Source organism: Mustelus asterias, chromosome 21 (genome assembly GCF_964213995.1).
Source record: "Mustelus asterias chromosome 21, sMusAst1.hap1.1, whole genome shotgun sequence".
NCBI classification, from domain to species: Eukaryota; Metazoa; Chordata; class Chondrichthyes; order Carcharhiniformes; family Triakidae; genus Mustelus; species Mustelus asterias.
Window position 1 is genome coordinate 14,104,322 of NC_135821.1, and position 24,197 is coordinate 14,128,518.

The 24,197-nt window shown below is 46.6% G+C and overlaps 1 protein-coding gene across 1 annotated transcript; it reads left to right on the forward strand.

Annotated features, from left to right (window-relative positions):
* The first annotated feature begins 863 nt into the window (after positions 1-863).
* Positions 864-19,469, forward strand: ankrd54 (ankyrin repeat domain 54). The gene is made up of 8 exons (XM_078237507.1): positions 864-1,359; positions 4,810-4,857; positions 9,575-9,673; positions 10,524-10,595; positions 12,456-12,503; positions 13,699-13,823; positions 15,381-15,488; positions 18,053-19,469. Exons 1-8 carry the CDS (start codon positions 1,005-1,007, stop codon positions 18,125-18,127), a joined length of 930 nt encoding a protein of 309 aa, XP_078093633.1. The 5' UTR covers positions 864-1,004; the 3' UTR covers positions 18,128-19,469.
* Positions 19,470-24,197: the final 4,728 nt, after the last annotated feature.

Consider the following 24,197-nt stretch of genomic DNA (forward strand, 5'->3'; position numbering starts at 1 on the left):
ATCTACTGATAACCATGAAACCATTGTCGATAAAACCCATTGGGTTCACTAATGTCCTTTAGGGAAGGAAATCTGCCGTTCTTATGCGGTCTGGCCTACAATGTGAGTCCAGAGCCACAGCAATGTGGTTGACACTTGAATGCCCTCAGGGATGGGCAATAAATGCTGGCCAGCCAGCAATGCCCATGTCTCACAAATGAATTTTTGAAAAATGATGGGCTGAAGGGCCTCCTTCTGTGCTGTAAATTACTCAATGAGTAAAAGGAACATGAATGAGAGGATTTAAAGTGATTTGCAAATTAAGCAAATGTGATGCAAGAGAAAACTTGTTTCCACACAGCAATTGGTTGTGGTCTGGAATGCATCATTGTCTGGAAGTGTGGTGGAGGCAGTTTCTATTAGGGCATTCAAGAGGACATTGGATGATTATTTGAAAAGAAACAATGTGCAAGGGGGTACGGGGAAAAAGACAGGGGAATGCCGTGATAAGTCGTGATGCTTATTTGCAGGGCCAGCGCAGACACAATGGGCTGAACGGCCTTCTTCTGCGCCATAACAATTCTGTGAAACGCCCCGATGATTTTGTCCCCCCAGGGTTGCATGCGGTGTGGCCTGGGACAATGAGCATCAATTCCTGGAGACTCCAGGCCAACCCTGGAGAGTTGGCCACTCCCTAGCCCAGCAACATGTCCATCTGGCGCCCTGGCCAGTGGGGGGGGGGGAGGGTGGCGAGCAATCAGGCAATCAGCCTGGCCGCCTACAAGAGTTGGGAGGACCCCATCGAAGTCCCGCCCACCGGGCCCCAGCGCGCATTCCGATTGGATAAACATGACATCATCCTGACAAACGCCGGTTCTGATTGGGGGGGACGTCACGTCAATCACCCGTGCCCCGCCCCCGTGTTTATTTTGAGTGGAAAAGGCCGCCGGAGGGGAAAATGGCGGCCGGGATGAGGGGAAAATAAATTAAAGATTAATAATAATGCGGAGGTAGAGGCCGGCTCCATGGCCGCAGCCGCCTCGGACGACGACACCGTGTCGGAGCGCTCGAGCTCGGAGGGCGAGTACCCGGTGTCGGAGCGCGGGGCCGCGGCCTTCCGCCTGGCCGCCTTCAGCCCGGACTGTCCCCGCCTGGGAGCCGTGGAGCGGCCCGACAGCCTGGGCTACCTGCACTTCATGTGGCAGCAGCAGCAGCAGCAGCGGCGGCGGGAGGGCGAGGCGGGGGCCGGCCTCGGGTTGGGGCTGGGCATCGGGGTCGGCGGCCGCCAGCAGGAACTGACCGGCAAAATGGGCGTCAACCGGCTGAAGCGGCAGGTCAAAGTTCACCGCAAGGTTTGCCCCTTGGGCAAGGAGGTTCATGGTCAGTGTGCCTGGGGGGGGGGGGGGGGGGTGCAGAGTGGGTACCGTGGGTTGGGTGGGTGTTGAGAGCGGGCTGCATAATTAGATTGGACTGGGTGGCATTGGGTGATCATGTTGGGTGGCGTTGGATTAGGTGATCGCGTTGGATTGAGTGATCGTGTTGGGTGGCGTTGGATTGGGTGATCGCATTGGACTGGGTGATCGCGTTGGGTGACGTTGGATTGGCTGATCGTGTTGAGTGGAGTTGGTTTGGGAGATTGCATTGGGTGCTGTTGGACTGGGTGATCGCATTGGGTGGCGTTGGACTGGGTGATCGCGTTGGGTGGCGTTGGATTGGGTGATCGCGTTGGGTGGCGTTGGATTGGGTGATCGCGTTGGGTGACATTGGATTGGGTTGTGTGGCGTTGGATTGGGTGATCGTGTTGTGTGGCGTTGGATTGGGTGATCGCGTTGTGTGGCGTTGGATTGGGTGATCGCGTTGTGTGGCGTTGGATTGGGTGATCGCGTTGTGTGGCGTTGGATTGAGTGATCGCGTTGTGTGGCGTTGGATTGGCTGATCGCGTTGTGTGGCGTTGGATTGGCTGATCGCGTTGTGTGGCGTTGGATTGGCTGATCGCGTTGTGTGGCGTTGGATTGGTTGATCGCGTTGTGTGGCGTTGGATTGGCTGATCGCGTTGTGTGGCGTTGGATTGGCTGATCGCGTTGTGTGGCGTTGGATTGGCTGATCGCGTTGTGTGGCGTTGGATTGGCTGATCGCGTTGTGTGGCGTTGGATTGGCTGATCGCGTTGTGTGGCGTTGGAGTGGCTGATCGCGTTGTGTGGCGTTGGAGTGGCTGATCGCGTTGGGTGGCGTTGGAGTGGCTGATCGCGTTGGGTGGCGTTGGAGTGGCTGATCGCGTTGGGTGGCGTTGGAGTGGCTGATCGCGTTGGGTGGCGTTGGAGTGGCTGATCGCGTTGGGTGGCGTTGGAGTGGCTGATCGCGTTGGGTGGCGTTGGAGTGGCTGATCGCGTTGGGTGGCGTTGGAGTGGCTGATCGCGTTGGGTGGCGTTGGAGTGGCTGATCGCGTTGGGTGGCGTTGGAGTGGCTGATCGCGTTGGGTGGCGTTGGAGTGGCTGATCGCGTTGGGTGGCGTTGGAGTGGCTGATCGCGTTGGGTGGCGTTGGAGTGGCTGATCGCGTTGGGTGGCGTTGGAGTGGCTGATCGCGTTGGGTGGCGTTGGAGTGGCTGATCGCGTTGGGTGGCGTTGGAGTGGCTGATCGCGTTGGGTGGCGTTGGAGTGGCTGATCGCGTTGGGTGGCGTTGGAGTGGCTGATCGCGTTGGGTGGCGTTGGAGTGGCTGATCGCGTTGGGTGGCGTTGGAGTGGCTGATCGCGTTGGGTGGCGTTGGAGTGGCTGATCGCGTTGGGTGGCGTTGGAGTGGCTGATCGCGTTGGGTGGCGTTGGAGTGGCTGATCGCGTTGGGTGGCGTTGGAGTGGCTGATCGCGTTGGGTGGCGTTGGAGTGGCTGATCGCGTTGGGTGGCGTTGGAGTGGCTGATCGCGTTGGGTGGCGTTGGAGTGGCTGATCGCGTTGGGTGGCGTTGGAGTGGCTGATCGCGTTGGGTGGCGTTGGAGTGGCTGATCGCGTTGGGTGGCGTTGGAGTGGCTGATCGCGTTGGGTGGCGTTGGAGTGGCTGATCGCGTTGGGTGGCGTTGGAGTGGCTGATCGCGTTGGGTGGCGTTGGAGTGGCTGATCGTGTTGGGTGGCGTTGGAGTGGCTGATCGCGTTGGGTGGCGTTGGAGTGGCTGATCGCGTTGGTGGCGTTGGATTGGCCGATTGCGTTGGGTGGCGTTGGATTGGCCGATTGCGTTGGGTGGCGTTGGAGTGGCCGATTGCGTTGGGTGGCGTTGGATTGGCTGATTGCGTTGGGTGGCGTTGGATTGGCTGATTGCGTTGGGTGGCGTTGGATCGGCTGATTGCGTTGGGTGATCAATTGTGTGGGATTTGATTGGGTTCTGTCAGGTGAGTATAATTTGTTTGGGTGATGCAGTTGGGTTAATTTGGATGTTTGCTTTGCGCAATGTTTCTCATATTTCCTACTGCTTCTCTTGAAAGTTAAGCTTTGCTTGGTGGATTGTACCTTCACTCCTGAGTCAGGAGGTTTTGGTTTTGAGCCCCCTTCCAGAGACTTGACCACATAATCAAGGTTGCCTTTGAGTGCAGCACTGAGGGAATGTCACATTGCCAGAGCTCCTATCTAGAGAATCAGACATTAAACCCAGTCCAGCTGTATTGGATGTGTGTAGAAGATCCAGTGGTAATATTTTGAAGAGGAGGAAATCTTCATGAAGTGCCATGGGATTTTTTTAGGTCCATTCTAGAGGATAGATGGGACTTTGATTTAACATCTGAATATAGCTCCAGGGAGCAAGTGACTCCCTGTTCTTGATAGTGGCTGGTGGTGTGGAAGGAAATTTCTTTGCATTTAAATAATCATTTTCATGACCTTGGGATATGTGAAAGCACCTCACAACCAATGAATTGTTTTTTAAAGCAGAGCAGTGCCAGGGACCCGTGTTCAATTCCAGCCTTGGGTAACCATGATGTGGAGTTGCTGGCGTTGGACTGCGGTAGGCACAGTTAGTAGTCTCACAACAACATGTTGAAGTCCAACAGGTTTATTTGGTAGCACGAGCTTTCAGAGTTTTGCCCCTCACCTGATGATGGGGTAAACCTCATGCTACCAAATAAACTTGTTGGACTTTAACCTGGTGTTGAGAGACTACTTACTGAGCCTTGGGTAACTGTGTGGAGTTTGCAAATTCTCCCCTTGTCTGCGTGGGTTTTCTCTGTGTGCTCTGGTTTCCTCCCACAGTCCAAAGATGTGCAGGTCAGTTTGATTGGCTGTGCTAAATTGTCCCTTAGTGTCAGGGGTGAAAAATGTGAGGTTCTGAGCTGGGGCCTGTGGTGGGATTGTTGTCAGTGCAGGCTCGATGGGCTGAATGGCCTCCTGCTGCACTGTAGGGATTCTACGATTCTAAAGGAAAACAAGTAGCCCATTTCTATACAAAAGATACAGAAATGGCACTTAGTTGAATGTGCAGTTAAACAACCCATACCACTTTAAGAAGAAATGCTTTTCCTACACAGAGAGCAGTAAGTGGTTAAAAATGTTGGGCATTGCAGGTTTACCCAGAAAGTGAAAGCCACCTTGTTTACACACGCTTCTGTCAGTGGCCCCTACAATGTGAAAGCAACAGGTTTCAGATTACCAGGAATTGGGGGGGTGGAGAGAGCCGATTGCATTTTGGAACCCTCACTGGTTATTAAGTAAACTGACCTGGAACAGTGTGCGTCAACCCAAGTATGGAGAAATAAATAAGCTATGTTCATGTACTGTTACCGATTTAGGTGGGCTGTGCCTGTTCATCCTTAGTTTGTGTTTTACAAATAGTTCTGTTTACTTTGCAGCCCAGAAGCGTTTACGAGAAGCTGCAAATGCAAATGAGGTTGAGATTGGTAAGTTTAGCCTTCTGTCTTCATACAACGTTTTTTTGCCTCTTGTATTTTGATGTCCTGTTGTGTCTGACTGAAAAGATTTGATTTATTATTGTCACATAGAATCCCTGCAGTGCAGAAGAAGGCCATTCGGCCCATCAAGTCTACACCGACCACAATCCCACCCAGGCCCCATTCCTGTAACCCCACATATTTACCCTGCTAATCCCCTGACACTGGGGTCAACTTAGCACGGCCAATCAACCTAACATGCACATCTTTGAAGTCTGGGAGGAAACCGGAGCACTCGGAGGAAACCCACGCAGACACGGGGGGAACGTGCAAACTCCACACAGACAGTGACCCAAGCTGGGAATCGAACCCGGGGTCCCTGGCACTGTGTGCCACCATGTATTGGGATACAGCAAAAAGTATTGTTTCGTGAGCGCTATGCAGACAAAACATACCGATCATGGAGTACACCGGGGAGAAGGGTGCAGAATGTAGTATTACAGTCATAGGGGTGTAGAGAAAGATCAGAGGAAGTTTAAAGGAGGTAAGAGCATAGAATGAGAGTAAAATATAGAATTAGAGGGTATGCTGGGACAGCTCGCAAGAAGCCTTGCTCCAGCGCCATCTTTTTTTGTCTGATGAGATTGCAATTCCCCATTGAGTTTACTTCCAATCTCCTTATCACTAATTTAAGAACAAATGATGGGAACTTTGTTGATTTCAGTTATATACTCATTTTCCAAATGTAGACTTCTTTTCCAACGTAATTCCTGGCCAGCCTCCTATCCTTTACCTCAGTGATCAAAATATCAGCTCCTTGTCGCATGTCTACTTGGTTGTCGTCTTGTCCCCATTGTCCCCCAGTGCAATGAGCTTAACATCTCGCCTTAATTTGGGTACTAAACTTCCGTAGCTTTCTCTCCATTCTCTGCAACCTCCAACTCCAGCCTTCTATTCAACTTTCCAACCCTTTAATTTAAAAATGCATTCCATTGAAAAATGAGAAACTCAGCAAGAGCGATGGCTTACTAATCACAGTGTTAAATTAGAAGAAGAGGCTTAGAAGGTTGCAATATTGGAGCTGTTTTAGAAGCCAGCAAGGGTTGATTAAAAAGGGGAAAAAATAGACTGAGCAAACTAGCCAGGAATATCAAAAGAAATTGTAAGAACTTGTCAAGTAGTTAAAATAAACATTGACAGGAGAAATTATTCTGGGGATTGTGGAAGCGGCAGAGATATTGAACAAATATTTTGTCTCGGCCTTCACAGTGTGAGACACAAGTTACACACCAAAAATAAAGAGCAATCTATTGGCAAATAAGAGTGAGGAAATTAATATCAGCAGAGAAAAGTACCAGAAAAACTTTTTTTATTTGAAGACGTGACTAGGAGAAGTGGCATACTTGGTTATCCAAAAGGCATTCAGTTTGGTGCAACACAAGGTCATAGGCAAGAAATGAGCTCATGCAGTTGGGGGTAATATATTAGCAAGGATAGAGGATTGAATAATGCACAGGAAGTAAGAGTGGGCATAAGTGGGGCATTTCGCATTGGCAGCCTGGGGCTAGTGGATTTTGCTGAGTCCTCAGTTATTTACATGACTTATACATGAATGAAATGTAGCAGAGGCTCTGCCAATCAGTTATAACTGGCAAGGAAATGATATGTATCCAGAGACAAATGAGCAGATGATTTGCGGATTGGACCTTGAAATGAAAGATGTGCTTGTCAGGTACATTTGCCATGCTAAATTCTCCCTCAGTGTTCACGAACAGGTGTCGGAGAGTGGCAACTAGGGGATTTTCACAGTAACTTCTTTGCAGTGTTAATTTAAGCCTATTTGTGACTAATAAGGAAACTTTAGACTTGATAGTGACCTGCAGGCAGCCTGGAATAAAGACTAAGATGTTCCTCATTTTCTACTCATTTGTAACAAACTTGAGGCCTCCACCTTGGCTCGATCAAAGAAGACAGAGGGTAGCAGTGGAAGGGTGCGTTTCTGAATGGAGGGGTGTGACAAGTGGTGTTCCTCAGGGATCAGAGCTGGGACCTTTGCTGTTTGTAATATATATATAAATGATTTGGAGGAAAATGAAACTGGATTGATTAGTAAGTTTGCGGACGACACAAAGGTTGGTGGATTTGCGGATAGCAATGAGGACCATCAGAGGATACAGCAGGATATAAACCGTTGGAGACTTCGGGGAGAGATGGCAGATGGAGTTTAATCCGGACAAATGTGAGGTAATGCATTTTGGAAGGTCTAATACAGATAGGAAATATATAGTAAATGGCAGAACCCTTAGGAGTATAGATAGGCAAAGGGATCTGGGTGTACAGGTACACAGGTCACTGAAAGTGGCAATGCAGGTGGAGAAGGTAGTCAAGAAGGCATACAGCATGCTTGCCTTCATTGGCCTGGGTATTGAGTTTAAAAATTGGCAAGTCATGTTGCAGCTTTATAGAACCTTAGTTAGGCCACACTTGGAATATAGTGTTCAATTCTGGTCGCCACACTACCAGAAGGATGTGGAGGCTTTGGAGAGGGTACAGAAAAGATTTAACAGAATGTTGCCTGGTATGGAGGGAATTAGCTATGAGGAGAGGTTGGAGAAACTTGGTTTGTTCTCACTGGAGCGACGGAGATTGAGGGGAGAGCTTATAGAAGTCTACAAGATTATGAGAGGCATGGACAGAGTGGATAGTCAGAAGCTTTTTCCCAGAGTGGAAGAGTCAATTACTAGGGGGCATAGGTTTAAGGTGCGAGGGACCAGGTTTAAAAGAGATGTACGAGGCAGATTTTTACACAGAGAGTGGTGGGTGCCTGGAACTCGTTGCCGGGGGAGGTAGTGGAAGCGGATACGGTAGTGACTTTTTAGGGACGTCTTGACAAGTACATGAATGAGATGGGAATAGAGGGATATGGTCCCCGGAAGGGTTGGGGGTTTTAGTTCAGTCGGGCAGCATGGTCGGTGCAGGCTTGGAGGGCCGAAGGGCCTGTTCCTGTGTTGTAATTTTCTTTGTTCTTTGACCACATGCTTTCCCTCATGGTGAAAGACCGTTCTAAGGTTAACACTTACTAGGCTCTGAAAGGAAAAGAACAGAAGTGAACCCTTGGGAGCGAAGAATCGCTTTGGACTAGTTCTGGGACAATTATATCGGAGAAATTTCAGTTCTGTGGTTTAAAATAAAAGCTGCCTATTGTCTTTAGTCTTTAGTTACAGTAGAGTCTTAACATAATGAATCCTGATATCCTTTCAGCTATTAACGAAGTTCAAATTAAGTTATTGGTCTGTATGGAGAATCATAACATGCTGCAGTTTCCTCCAGTTAAGCACTGGAAAGACTGAAATCATTGTACTTGGTCCCTGCCACAAATGCTCTATTCATAGAATCCCTACAGTGCAGAAAGAGGCCATTCGGCCCATTGAGCCTGCACTAACAACAATCCCACCCAGGCCCTATCCATAACTCCATGTATTTACCTTGCTAATCTCCCTGATACTAAGGGGTAATTTAGCGTGGCCAATCCACCTAACCTGCACATCTTTGGACTGTGGGAGGAAACCAGAGCACCCGGAGGAAACCCACGCAGACACGGGGGAGAACGTGCAAACTCCATACAGACAGTCACCCAAGGCTGGAATCGAACCCGGTCCCCGGCGCTGTGAGGCAGCAATGCTAACCACTGTGCCGCATCAAGCTCATCCCATTCTCCGGTCCAAGCGAACCTTGCTGTTCACGTCTTCGGAGTGCTGTGCTCTTCACCAGAACTTTTGTCTCCTTCACGTTTACCACCCCTGCCTCATCCCAGCCGCTGCTGAAATTCTCATTCATTCTGTTTCAAATTCCAGTGATCTCCTGGCCTGTTCTCCCATCCAGTGATCCTACAGTAATTTAGAGCTCCCTGAGTACTGCGTAGGGAAGTGTCAGCCTAGTTACAGGCTCAAATCCAGAAATAGGACTTCCACCCACAACCTTTTGACTTAAAAGGCAAGAGTACAATCAAATAAACTAAACCAGTGGTGGAGCTCAAGAGATTAGGTTGTGGCAATAAATATTTGTTTTGATATTCATTTCCAATAGCATGTTACTTGGTCAAAGTAGAATTTGCTTGCATGACTCAAGATGGCGCCGGAGTGAGGTGACTTCTTGTAAGCTGTGTCCAGCATACCTTCTAATTCTATCTTTAACTCAATAGAATTCAATAAAAAAAATCTGGAATTAAGAATCTGCTGATGACCATGAAACGATTGTCGGAAAACCCATCTGGTTCACTAATGTCCTTTAGGGAAGGAAATCTGCCGTCCTTACCCGGTCTGGCCTACATGTGACTCCGGAGCTGCAACAATGTGGTTGACTCTCAACTGCCCTCCAAGGGCAACTAGGGATGGGCAGCAAATGCTGGCCCAGCCAGCGATGTCCATGTCCCACAAATGAATAAAAAACTCTGCCAATATTTCTCCATGGGGGCAGACCAGGGAGTCTAAACCAAGCGAGCTTAAACGCGAGAGCCAAGGCTTCTGGATGGCCGAGTGTTTGCACCTTTATGCACTAATGGACGTTTTTCTCCACACGCAACTTTGAGCTAATGGAGGTTTTGAGTTCTTGTCGACCGGCTGTAACGTTAAGTTACTAGGATGGGATTACAGGAGTTTGGAGCTCTTGGCATGGATTTCACTGAGTCAGATTTTAGTAACAAGTGACCTTTCATTGTTTTATTTAGTGAGCCAGCTACTTGAATGTGGTGCGGAACCATGTGTAGCCGATGACAAAGGCCGGACTGCCCTTCACTTTGCCTCCTGTAATGGAAACAGTTCAATTGGTGAGTGGGGTGCGAAAGCCTTTTCTTAGTGAAGTATGTATTGTCCCCATTCACTCCTCACCCTGATATATGGCTGCCTCGTCCTTTCTGCTTTCACATTGTTCATCGTTAGAGGAAAGTTTGAGCTCAGTTTGCACACACAGTTATCATCAAAGCTGTTTTGTGATGCACTCACGGATGCACACTTTGAAAAATAACAGACTGAATTTCTTGGTAATTGGCGTCAATTATGCAAAACTCATCATAGAATCCCTACAGTGCAGAAGGAGAGCATTCGGCCCATCGAGTGCACCGACCACAATCCCACCCAGGCCCTATTCCCGTAACCCCACATATTTACCCTGTTAATCCCCCCTGACACTAGGATTAATTTTAGCATGGCCAATCAACCTAACCCGCAAATCTTTGGACTGTGGGAGGAAACCGGAGCACCCGGAAGAAACCCACACAGACACGGGGAGAACGTGCAAAATCCACACACTGACCCGAGGCCGGAATTGAACCCGGGTCCCTGGCGCTGTGAGGCAGCAGTGCTAACCACTGTGCCGCCCAAAAAATGGTGCCCTCTCTGAGGAATTACTGCCAGTAGTTAACCAGGGTAGTGGCTGGGGATGTTACGTAGTTAAAAATAATTCATTGTTTGCTTTGCGTCAGAACTCTGGGTGCAATTTTACCATCCCGCCCATCACGGGAATCGTACCGCGCGGGACACGGACCATGCAAAGGTCTGTTGACCTCGGGTGGGATTTTCCAGCATTGGGGCGAGCGTGGCTGGAAAATCTCGCCCTCTGCCAATTTTTAAAAATCTGGCAGTGAAAACTAACCAGGCCATTTTCTCTTCTTGCTATAGTACAGTTGTTGTTGGATCACGGAGCAGACCCTAACCAGCGGGATGGACTGGGAAACACACCATTGCACTTGGGTAAGAGAAATTAGTTTTTAATATTTGTGAAACTGGGAATCAGCGGATGTTCTGAGTGGTCAGGGAACTCACGCCGCAACATAACATTGCTGAGGATCTGCAGATTTTCTATTTCTAGATTTTTAAGATGTTTTGATTTTTAAAAAAAATGTATTTTGTTGAAAATTGGGATTTTAAATATACTTTGAAGTGTCAAGTCTCTCAAATTGGGTTGTATTCCTGGGCGTACTCCCAGGTTTATGGAGCTTTGAGGCTTGAATGATGGTACCCACTGCAATGCTACCTGGCTCTATCCGTACCAGAGGTTTAATTGCGTATTTTACAGCCTGACTGCCAATTATTAATGCCTAAATATTATTCCCACTTGCCAAATTGATTATTAATGTGAGATGATCAAGTGACCGGGTGAGTAATCCAGAGGATACGAGTTCAGATCGCTCCGTGATAATTTGAGAGTATGGTTTCGGTTGTAAATGCTGCTGTCAGTAGGACTGGATTACTAATCGAGTTGCTTGATCCCAATACTATCATACTCTCAAAAGGGGGGGGGGGCTGGAGATCGTGGTGCTCCAGGACGGGGGAGGGTGGGGGGGGCAGGTCAGAAAGGGTTGTGGGGGCTGCGATTGGTCCGGGGGGGGGGGGGGGGGGGTGCTGAAGATCGTGGTGCTCCAGGACGGGGGAGGGGGGAGGCAGGGGCAGGTCAGAAAGGGTTGTGGGGGCTGCGATTGGTCCATGGGGGGGGGGAGCTGGAGGGGCAGCACTGTGGGGGTCCTGGGCTGGCCAGCGATTGAGCTGGCCAGCAAACACGGAGTCTGACAGATCGGGGCCACTGCGCATGCGCAGAGTTCCAGAACTGTCAGACTCTGGCATGAACAGGCCCCCCCCCCACCCGAGAGTTTAATGATATTCACAATTGTGCAATGCAGAGGTCACAGAGTGTGGGAGATTCGAGTCTGAACTCCTACATGAAAAACAATCGTGATTTACACCAGTTTTCCCGCCAATTCAGCACTTCGAATTATTTTGGGAGAATCCCCCCCCCCCCCATCGTGATAGAATTTTAAAAACTCAATAATATATCTGGAATTAAAAAGCCTAACGATGATCATGAAACGATAGTCGGCTGTCACAAAACCCCTTCCTGGTTCATTGAACAGTGCACGAGGATATGCCAGGAACAACAGCAGGCATATCTAAAAACGAGCCTGGTGAAGATGGCCCAACCATCTTCAGCTGCTTCATCACTGACCTTCCTTCCATCATAAGGTCAGAAGTAGGGATGTTCATTGATGAATATTCAGTATCATTCATGATTCGTGAAGCAGTCTATGTCTAAATATAGTAAGACCTGGACAAGTGGCCAATAACATTCGTGCCACACCAGCGCCAGGCAATGACCATCTCCAACAAAAGAGAATCTAACCACTGCCCAAAGCTACCATCTCAATCATCTAGAAGAATCACCTTTGTTCGTGGGAACACCCATCACCTCCAACTCATTCACCATCCTGGCTTGAACGTACGTTGACATTCCTTCACTGTCACTAGATGGAAATTCTGGAACTTCGTATCAAAGAGCACTCTCAGTATATAAACTGCAGTAGCTCAGGAATAGGTCTACCATCTACAGTCCATGCTGGCTTTGACAGTATCACCTACATCCCAAAAATTGAGTATGATATTGAGCCAAGACATTGTCAGTCGGTTCCATTCATACTCTGTGCTGAGATTGTGAAATTGGGAGTTTGGCTGGTGGTTTGATTGTCAGCAGCATTTGTTCATTAGGGAGTTCCTGGTTCTTCAGTTCTCCATTGTAAGCATTCATGTTATCAGTCACCTGATTCTGTTTCTTATTTACAGCTGCCTGTACAAACCACGTACCTGTAATCACTACACTCTTAAGAGGAGGTGAGTACATACTCATTTTTAATAGTTTAAGCTTGTTAGTAGTGTCTGCTTGTGATGAGTTTACTGCACACACGGGGTTATAAATTTTCATTTCGGGGAAGTCTATCCTCCCGTATTGTATTATTGTTGGCTAATTAGAGAAGCAGGCGACCGAATTCCAGTCTGAGACCAGTACAGCACTATACCTGGCGTGTTGGGCTGAATGGCCTCCTTCTGTGTTCTGACTCCATTAAGCAACCTGTGCCTGCCATTAGCTTGGGGCAATGTGGGGTGGGTGATTCTCTTTGAACTGATAGCTTGCGAGTCTATAGACTGGGCAGGGGCAGTATACAAATTCATTAACTGCGACGGCCAACACATCCAGTGGACATTCTGACAGTCACAAAATAAAGATATCCAGGATCAGAAACCTGATTGCAGCGGTTTAAATTTGGAGTTGCGGAGATGTCTGATAATGAACTTGGATCAAAGGTTTTAGACACCATGCCTCTGTCTTGAAGATCCAAATACTTTCTCCACATTGGATCCAGTTTTATTTAGTTTGCAATTAAGAGCTCACCTGTAAATTCCTTCCCCCTCCTTTCTTGTTCTTAATCAGCAGAGTGAAATATCTATCATCTGTCCCACTCACTGATTAGGTGAAGGAATTTTTTTCTGGTTGTGGATGGTGCAAACTCTCGTCTAGTTTTAGGAATGCTGGAGTTAGTGAAGAGTGCAACATGGGCTGGCACGGTGGTTAGCACTGCTGCCTCACAGCGCCAGGGACCCGAGTTCAATTCCTGGCTTGGGTCACTGTCTGTGTGGAGTCTGCACATCCTTCCCATGTCTGCGTGGGTTTCCTCTGGGTGCTCTGATTTCCTCCCACAGTCCGAAAGACGTGCTGGTTAGGTGGATTGGCCGTGCTAAATTTTCTCTCAGTGTACCCGAACAGGTGCCGGAGTGTGGCGACTAGGGGATTTTCACAGTAACTTCCTTGCAATTAAGCCTACTTGTGACACTAATAAACTTTAAAACTTTTCTTATAGCTAAAGGGCTGCGGATCTAAATATTTATTTTCCCCCATGTGGTGAATAGTAGTTAACCTGCTGTGTTTTGATTATTCTCTGCGGCACCAAGACTCACATGGAAGCAGCAGATCAGAAATTCCCCATTTGTCTGTAAGGCTAACTGGAAACTTCCTGTTTGTTCCCCTAAGGTGCTAGAGTGGATGCCCTGGACCGAGCAGGAAGGACTCCGCTCCACCTTGCCCGTTCTAAACTCAACATCCTGCAAGATGGACATTCACGGAGCCTGGAGGCCCTTCGCGTAGAGGTGAAACAGGTGAGGCACAAAGTGTGAGGACAGGGCTTCTGTTGCACTGCAGAGATTTTCCAGCAACTAGCCAGTGAGTGTCTGCTCCAGGTTAAATCCTCCATTTGTATTATTGACTTCCGCGTAAACCTTTGCGTCTTTAACTCTTTGATCTGTCGAGTGTTGCACATGAGGAATCTAACCATTGGTAATCTGGGATAGGAGGGTTCTGACAAAACTGAGACAGGTGCAATTTAGCCTCTATGCTAAAATGTAAACCCTGTTCCTATTTCAATTACATATCGTCATGAACATGTGTCTTCTGTCATTTCTGTCTCCTGCAGCACTGTCCCAATCTAACACCTCTACACTAAAATCTTTGCGCTCTCCCTCTTTCGCACATTCTCTTGCGTGACCGCCATTTCGGTCATTCTCTCCCAGCCCATCCATCTCTTCAACCCCTATTTTCTCTCTCACCCCAGCTTCCTTTTATCTCCACAGCTGCGCTCTCAGCCCTTCTCTAAATGCCTCTCCCTCATCTGTAATCTCTCTCCTCTTCTTCCTAAACATGCATCTCTTTCTTTCACTCACTCATCTCACAGAATCATAGAAACCCTACAGTACAGAAGAAGGCCATTCGGCCCATCAAGTCTGCACCGACCGCAATCCCACCCAGGCCCTATTCCCGTAACCCCACATATTTACCCTGCTAATCCCTCTGACACTAGGTACACATGGCTAATCCACCTAACCTGCACATCTTTGGACTGTGGGAGGAAACCCACGCAGACACGGGGAGAACGTGCAAAGTCCGTACAGTCAGTGACCCGAGGCTGGAATTGAACCCAGGTCCCAGGCGCTGTGAGGCAGCAGTGCTAACCACCGTGCTGCCCCCACGCTGATGTTTGAGTGTATGTATTTCTGCAAATCCCTGTTGTCTCCTGTGTCTCCATCAGCTCTCATCTCTTTCTCTCTTAAATAGTGTCTCTACCTCCAAATGCCTCTGCTTATATCTCCAACTTCCATGTGGCTATTCCACTCTTATTCCTTACACACGTAGGTCACTCTTACAGAGGTAACCGCATGGCAATCATCCTTCTCAACTGCACACTTACATGCACTTTCCAACAGGAGACCCAGACTAGAAATGAAGAACTGAGTCCTGACTAATTTTACCTGGGAAAATTTCTTATCCTTTGCTCATTCACCAACCAAACTGGTTAGGGAGATGGGTAGTTAAAAGTTCTGTATGAATACAATGATTAACTAGTGTTGACAAATTTTATTCATTTGTGGGACATGGGCATCACTGACTGGTCAGCATTTATTGCCCATCCCTAGTTGCCCGAGGGCAGTTGAGAGTTAACCACATTGCTGTGGCTCTGGAGTCACATGCTGGCCAGACCGGGTAAGGACAGCAGATTTCCTTTCCTAAATGATGCACATTTTGTGCCTTGTGTCTAATGGAAGTGTTTCAAGAGTAACTGGCTGGCCACTGCTTTAATGTTATATCCTACAGAAGGCCACAAGCGCTACATTTATAATGTCGAGTCTGAATAATTTGGACGAGGCGTATTTACTTTTCAGATCATTCAGATGCTGCGTGAATACTTGGAAAGACTGGGTAACCATCAGGAGACTGAGCAGCTGGATGATCTTTGTACAAAGCTTCAGATGACCAGCACGAAAGAACAGGTAAGGCCAAGAAACAGGAAGAAAGGGATTATTTAGGAACCCACTTACTAGGGCAGCCTGACTGAAAACACATAGATTTTATTTGTTGTGGAGAAAGCACCATGTGCAGCATGGTGACAGGTTAGAAGGCCTACATCCACCAGCTGGGACAGCAGTCCGGTTCTGCAGTGCGAGTGTGAGGCTCCATACCCAACTTGTGCAGTATCCACTCGGTATATAACAGCATTGGATAGTCTTTGAGATGCTCTAAACTGTCGAGCAAAACAAAGCCATTCAAAAACCACAGGGGTGATTCTCCCGGCTTGAGTAGCGCAGCGGGCTAGGAAACATCAGCAGAGGCAGTTTTGTGGGCTTCCCGCTGGGCATCACTTCTAGCGCCATCGGTTCCGTGCCGGAACTCGGCGCAGAGCTGATTACCATATGGAAATCTTCATTTCCATTTCATGAATGGGCCCGGGACTGAAGTCTCTGGGTCCACTAGCATCTCTCTTTCTTCCCCCCCCCCCGCCCCCCGGCCACGAGTGGGGACTTAGGATTTTTTTGGGAGAATCCCGGCCCACTTTTTAAAAAAAAATCCTATTAAGTGGTCAGAAAACTCTCAAGCTAAACGAACTTGGTCTCCTTGATAGCTGTAATCAAAAAACCTGTAGACCTGAATCTGTTTGTGGAGTTTGCCAAGCATTCATAATCAGAATCCATTCCAACTGTGTCAACAACACTTCAACAGCTGAACACGTTAAGTCTTTTGAAGTCATTAAAAATGCTCAGCCATCTGTTCCAGCTTTGAAACAAGGAAACAGACGACTGAACTGTCATTCAATGGGACAATTGACACCGTCAAATTTTAATATCAATGTAGAAGGGCACTTTATCCAGTGGATAATGTCCTCTAATGCATCTGAAGATTCTTCCAGTTACACAATGCAGGTCAGTTTAATGGTCACTTAAATGGTGTGTGTGGAATGCCCACCCCCGTAACAGAGCTGGCAAGATTGGGTTTGCTAAGAGCAGCACGATGGCACAACAGTTACCACTGCTACCTCACAGCGCCAGGGACCCGGGTTCAATTCTCGGCTTGGGTCACTGTCCATGTGGAGTTTGCACGTTCTCCCCGTGTCTGTGCCGGTTTCCTCCGGGTTCTCCAGTTTCCTCCGATAGTCCAAAGATGTGCAGATGTGGATTGGCCGTGCTAAATTTCCCGAGTGTCAGAAAGTGCAAACTCCATGCAGACAGTGACCCAAGCCGGGAATCGAACCCAGGTCCCTGGCACTGAGAGGCAGCACTGCTAACCACTGTGACACCGTGTCTCCCCATTCTATGTCCCCATGCTCCTTCAAACGGAGCCATCTTGGTAAGTAAGATGGTTTCAAGTTGCAAGAATAAGTGTTCTCGGCTAAGAGTCTGTGCCTAAAACATAAGCTTGTCTTCTGCAGATACTGACTGATTCGCTCTTGTGTTTCCAGCACTTTTCTGATTTTCTTTCAATTTCCAGCGCCATGCAGTGTTTTGCATTTAAAGTTTATTTATTAGTCATTGGTAGGCTTACATTCACACTGTAATGAAGTTACTGAGAAAATCCCCTAGTCGTCACACTACGGTGCCTGTTCGGGTACACTGAGGGAGAATTTAGCATGGCCAATGCACCTAACCAGCACGTCTTTCGAACTGTGGGAGGAAACCCACGCAGACACGGGGAGAATGTGCTAACTCCACACAGACAGTGACCCAAGCCAGGAATCAAACCCAGGTCCCTGGTGCTGTGAGGCAGCAGTGCTAACCACTGTGTCGCCTGTAAATCTAATTTAATCTAAAAGCTCTAGGTAGTTCTAACAGGCTCCACCCCCGCACGAGGGATCCAATGTATGCTTAGCCCTGTTTGCTTCAGTCTATGTAAAGGCTTCATCAAAATATTTCTGCCTATGCAACTAACTCTGCGAACTTGACTGCATGTAGAATCAGAAGGCTAAAGGTTAGCTAAAAAGAGGTTTCCTGTGAAGCCAAGTCTTAAGTTTGCTATTTATTGCTTCTGTCATGTTAATCCTTTAAGTTCTGTTCAATAGGGGCGGCACAGTGGTTAGCACTGCTGCTTCACAGCACCAAGGACCCAAGTTCAATTCCCAGCTTGGGTCATTGTCTGTGTGGTTTTTGCACGTTCTCCGCATGTCTGCGTGGGTTTCCTCCCACACTCCAAAAGATGTGCTGGTTAGGTGCATTGGCTGTGCTAAATTCTTCCTCAGTGTACCCGAACAGGCGCCGGAGTGTGGCGACTAGGGGATTTTCACAGTAACTTAGTTGCAGTGTTAACGTAAGTCTACTTGTGACTAATAAACTTTTTACTTTAAAGAAAACCATTTATAAACTCGTACCAGGTGCTGTCCCCCTCGTCTGTTCAAATGAATGAATGGACCCAACCCCACCACCCCCTTCTCCAAACCCTGAACTTATCTTTCTGCTAATTGGCTATGTATCTGCACTTTCCTGATTCTATGTCTGAGAAACATGTGGTGATTAGTTTTTATCTAATGGGTTTTCCTGTTTTTCCACCCCCTCTCTCTCTCTCTCAGGTTGATGAAGTTGCTGATCTTCTCTCGAGCTTCACTACACTCAGCCTACAAATACACAAATTAGACAATAGGTAGCTGAACAGAGTTCACCCACTGCCATTGGTTTAATTCTACAGGAATCCATGTAAAAAAAAATGTATGTGAAATGTAGAAATTACTGAGTTTTGTAGTACTGCGTTTGTGACATTTTGTCTTCTCGACTCGCTCCTGATCTTTGTTTTGGCAACATGATTCTCATTTTTGCTATAATAAAAATGTTGATAAAATCTTCATGGAAGCAAGCTTTGAATTCGAGAACCACAAGGCAAATAAGTGTTAGCCCTGTTGGGAATTTGATTACCTCCTGAAATGATCTCGCCGTCCAGGTAGAGTATCCGTTATCTGAAATCCTCGGGGCTGATCGGGAATTGGGTACCGCCTATAGGACTAGGCCTACTTGTAATTACAATAGCCTAAGCCGAGGCTAGCTACAGTCTAAATCATAGAAACCCTACAGGGCAGAAGGAGGCCATTCGGCCCATCGAGTCTGCACCGACCACAATCCCACCCAGGCCCTACCCCCACATATTTTACCCGCTAATCCCTCTAACCTATGCATCCCAGGACTCTAAGGGGCAATTTTTTTAACCTGGCCAATCAACCTAACCCGCACATCTTTGGATTGTGGGAGGAAACCGGAGCACCCGGAGGAAACCCACGCAGACACGAGGAGAATGTGCAAACTCCACACAGACAGTGACCCGAGCCGGGAATCGAACCCGGGACCCTGGAGCTGTGAAGCAGCAGTGCTAACCACTGTGCTACCGTGCCGCCCAGTAAGTCAAAGGATGCATCACTGAATAATAAGTACAGGGTACCTGTAATAAGTTACCAATCATGGCATCATCCTTGACCCGGTTTGCAGGAGAGGTTTGATGTACTCTTGTTGGGTGGCAATCTTGAATAGTTCTTCCAGTTCCACTGGTTCACATCAAGTGCAGGCAAACGACTAGACTCTGTAAAGAGTGGATGCACTCAGTGAAGTTTGTGTCAGGGCCTTCCTGTGTGAAGTGTTGGTGATTGCTCAGGTCAGGGACTCATCAGGACTAAAGGTCATTGAGAGTGCAGTTTTTGAATGTGTTCAGTTTTTGGATTTCCAGATAAAGGATACTCGACTTGCTGCCTGATCTACAAGCATGACATCTTCAACACAGTGAAGACATTTACGATGACTATTAACTGATATTAAGGCAGAAATTGATTGTTTAAGTATTGATTTTATTACAGGTGGCAGTGGTTTAATATAGCAAACAGCAATTTCGGAATCTCTGCCATTCATGTTTAAATTTGCGATTATTGATCTCAAATGTTCAACGTTGTAACTGTATCTAGGGTTTAATGTGAGATTTAAGTATGAAATAAAGTGCTAAGAAACTGAGTAAGTGTTTTGGTGAAATTGGTTGTATCAGACCATTTGATCGCTTGGATTTATTTTTAAGGAACAGTCACAAACCTGAACAGCATGAGTTAAGTAAACTAAATGAGTATTGACAGCCAATTAATTGGAACCAGGAGCCCTTGGGATAGGATTTATAACAAACACTATTGACATCAAGCAAAATCTTATTTACTAAATGTGCAAAAGTCAACACAACATGTCAATGAACTACAACGAACAGAACTCCTGACTCCCACTAAAAGCAGTGTTATTTCTCCAGCAAAACGCAGCGAGTGGAGGATAGTTCCTCCAGGTATTGTGCCCCAAGTGGGCATTGGTGACCATGGATCTCAATTGGATTGATCCATGGTTACCCTTGGCCAAGTACTGCAGTGGTTTGCCATTGCCTGCTGGGGTATGGTTAACCAGCAAACACTCCTGCTCTTACCACCCACCATCAATAGTATTGGGAGGATTTACCAGTTGATAATCAACCTGTTTGGCCAAGTTACAAATGCACCTCCAATGGCCCTCAGGTCCTGGAATGGGAACATCAACGTGGATCGTCCAGCCCAGAGGTAGAGATGCTATCTACTGTGGCAGAAGACCTGGAGGTTAGTTACAGAATACTGATTATACGATGAGATCTCCAGGTGTGACTGATGGGAAAATTCCTCTCATCTACATTCTGGCTAAGGTCAGTGGGCTATTATAAGTAGTCTTGGATGAATTCCTGTTCTTCAGTTGGGCTGTTATCATGGGTTCAGTATATTTTGAGATTTAAAAACTAGTTACAAAACAGCTTTAAAACGATTCCCTTTACATTCATACAAGTTAAAAGGCAGCATATGTCTGAACCACTACATTTCGGTAACTGCAACTAGAGGTAATAATCGTGATTTGTTCCAAATGTTAGTCATGCTGACTAGGGCAATCAAAGAAAAGTTTATGGAAAGCTTTCAGAGTGAACAAGTTCCTAACAAATACTCGGAGCGCAAAACGAGAAAAACAGTGAATGAAAATGCAAAACTGCTGCTGCATATTTTTTCGGCTCCTGCGTTCCTTAAACTCCTCAAAAAAAAAAGTTTAAAGCTTTATTTATCAGTGTCACAAGTAGGCTTACATTAACACTGCGATGAAATCACTGTGAAAATCCCCTAGTCACCACACTCTGTACCTGAACAGGCAGAATTTAGCACGGCCAATGCACCTAACCAGCACGTCTTTCGGACTGTGGGAGGAAACCTGCGCAGACACGGGGAGAACGTGCAAACTCCACACAGTGACCCAAGCTGGGAATTGAACCCGGGTGCATCATAAACTTAGAAATGGCTGTGTTTTTAATACCTGTTGATATACAAGTTTGACTCCTTCAGCCATAGCTTTGTAAAAAAAAAGCTTATAACAGCTTGCGTATGTTGTGGTCGGTAGAAGCTTTTGATGACAATCTAGTGGCCTGCATAAAGGAAATGGTTGGGAACCGCTGAAATAGATACGTTTCCAGACACTAAAGGCGTCAACGGCATGGGGGAAGAGAGTGGAAATATGACATTGAGATAGAGAATCAGTCATGATACTAAATGGCAGAGCACCCTTGAGGGGCCGAATAGCCTACTCCTGCTTTCTATGCTTCCAATGTTGAGATAAATTTTTTGAAAGTTATTCAAACTCTAAATGATCTCTAATAGGATAACATTGTAAGAATATAAAATAGAGATAGAAATTAAAGGCCAGAACCAACATTCCAATATATGCTAAACCTCAGAATATACAGTAAGGAGTCTCACAACACCAGGTTAAAGTCCAACAGGTTTATTTGGTAGCACGAGCTTTCAGAGCATTGCCCCTTCATCACCTGAAGGGGCAATGCTCCAAAAGCTCGTGCTAACAAATAAACCTGTTGGACTTTAACCTGGTGTTGTGAGACTACTTACTGTGTTTACCCCAGTCCAATGCCGGCAACTCCACATCATGGCTACCTCAGAATATAGGAACAGGATAAAGCTCTCCTAACCTATTCTGCTAGTCAATGAGATCATGGTTGATCGGTGACCTAACTTCCTCTGTTCCATGTCCCTCAATACTTTTGGTTTTACAAAAAATATCAATCCCAGATCTAAATTTAACAGTTGATTGGACATCAGTTGCCATTTGTGGAACCATGTTCCAAACTTCTACCATATTTTGCATGAATTGTTTCCTAATTTTATTTTCTGGATGGTGTGGTGCTTTTTTTTTTACTTTGCTCCTTAATCCTAGACTCCGCACCCAGCAGAAATAGATTTTCTCTACCTTTTGAACCTGGTCCAATGGAGGGGCAATATCAGGCAGGGGTTGGAAAACCAGGATGAACATTTTAAAATTGAGACATTGCCGGACCAGGAGCAAATGTTGACCAGCAAGCGCGAGGATGATGCGTGTACAGGACTTGGTACAACATCAGATAATCATCGTCTCAATACTCCCCCCCCCCCCCCCCCCCCCCCACCACCAAGTGCCATTTTTAAGTTGTGTGCATACACTTTGCTTCACCAACGCCTCTACTTTCTCAGGAGGCAAAGGAAATTCAGCATGTCCACTATGACTCTCACCAATTTTTACAGATGCACCATAGAAAGCATCCTTTTCCAGATGTATCACAGCTTGGTATGGCTCCTGCTCTGGCCAAGACTGCAAGAAACTACAAAGGGTTGTGAACGTAGCCCAGTCCATCACCCAAACCAGACTCCCATCCATTGACTCTGTCTACACTTCCCACTGCCTCAGAAAAATAGCCAGCATAATCAAGGACCACATGCATCCCGGACATACTCTCTTCCACCTTCTTCCATCGAGGAAAAAGTCTGAGGTCACGTACCAACCAACTCAAGAACAGCTTCTTCCCTGCTGTCATCAGAATTTTGAATGGACCTACCTCGCAATAAGCTGATCTTTCTCTACACCCTCTGCAACACTATATTCTGCACCCTTTCCTTTCTTTTTCCTCTATGTACTCCATGAACAGTGTGTTTTGCACGCAAGAAACAATACTTTTCACTGCATCCCAATACATGACAATAATAAATCAAATCATTTATAAGCAACTTCTAATCCTGTTGCAAAGCAGTCAAAGAAATTCCAAAACATGATAGTAACTTTGGAATGTTATATATATTTTCTGGGTTTATTGTCCTCTATCAAATGTTAACAATTTAAATTTGCATAACTGCTAATTAATGGCCTTAATGGTCAGCAAATCATCCATTGTTCGAAGCCAGATGACATATCTGAAATCCTAACTTCAAAAGAGTCACATTTCTCTGCCTTTTGGCTAAGGTCAAGCATCAGATCAAGCCCAAGATGGGGTGCAAAGCCTTTTGTCAGCTTGGATCTTGTTTGTCTCCCTTGTGGGGACCATGAATTGGATTCTGAATTTGGTTTTTGGAGCAAGCAAGGAATAGGTTTGCCCAGTCCATTCTGAGCATTGGCTTTGTAACATTGAGGACGGACTTTAGAAAAAAGATTTTTCTGTTCATGCAGAGTATTCAGATGGCACAGGGGGATGATCTCATAATGTTTGCTCTATATTTCACTGTTATTTGGCATGTTGGTAATGGAGACTGTGCAAGATTAATCTTGCCAATACCAAATTCGACCATGTGATTAAATTTCACATTCACTTTGAGGAACTTGGGTCTTAAATAAAGACATTACAAAAGTACAAGGAGATGGCTGATGCGGATGGCAAAAATAGATCAAAGGTAAAATGACACATAAGGACTGGCAGATATTTAAGGAACATATCAAAGATAGGTTTCATCGAGAAAAACTCTAGACGAATGAACCATCTGTGGCTAATGAAGGAAGTTAAGGATGGTATAAAGTTGAAAGATGCTATGATGATCAGTTGTAGGCCAAAAGATAGTTGGGTTTCTAAAATTTTCTCAAAGGATGACTAAAAGGAAATAAAGGGGGAGAAGATATGTTCTGTCCTCACGGCAGAATACATCAGAAGCATCCCAGTGATGGGAGCACCTGGAAGAAACCCACGCAGACATGGGGAGAATGTGCAGACTCCGCACAGACAGTGACCCAAGCCCGGAATTGATGTGAAGCAGCAGTGCTAACTACTGCACCACCCTATTAATTAACTGATAGGAAAACGTGTTGGGATAAATTTTCAGATGGGAAAACTGGAGTGCCACAAGGATCAGTGCTGGGACCCACTTACAATCTATACCAATGACTTGGAGGAAGATCAAGTGTGTTGGAACCAAATTTGCTGATGGTACAAAGATAGGTGGAAAAGCAAGGGCACACAGGGATTAGGTGAATAGGCAAAAGTTTGGCAGGCAAGAATATAATGTAGGAAATAATGAGGTTATCGACCTGACAGGAAGAATAGTAACACAAAGTATTATTTAAATGGGCAGCGACTACAGATTGTAGCAGGACAGGGAGATCTGGTGCCCTCTTACCTGAAACACAAAAAGTTAGCATACATGGTAACAGCAAGTAATTGGGAAGGCAAATGAGATGTTGGCCTTTCTTGCAATGGCGTGGAGTACAGGACAGGGAAATTCTGCCACAATTAAATAGCATTAGTGAGACCACACCTAGAGCACTGAGTAGTTATGGTATCCAAATTTAAGGAGGGATATACTTGCAATGCAGGCAGCTCAAAGAAACTTGGTCGATTCCTGGGCTGAATAGGGTTCTCATAAGGAAAGATTAGGCCCATACTCGTTG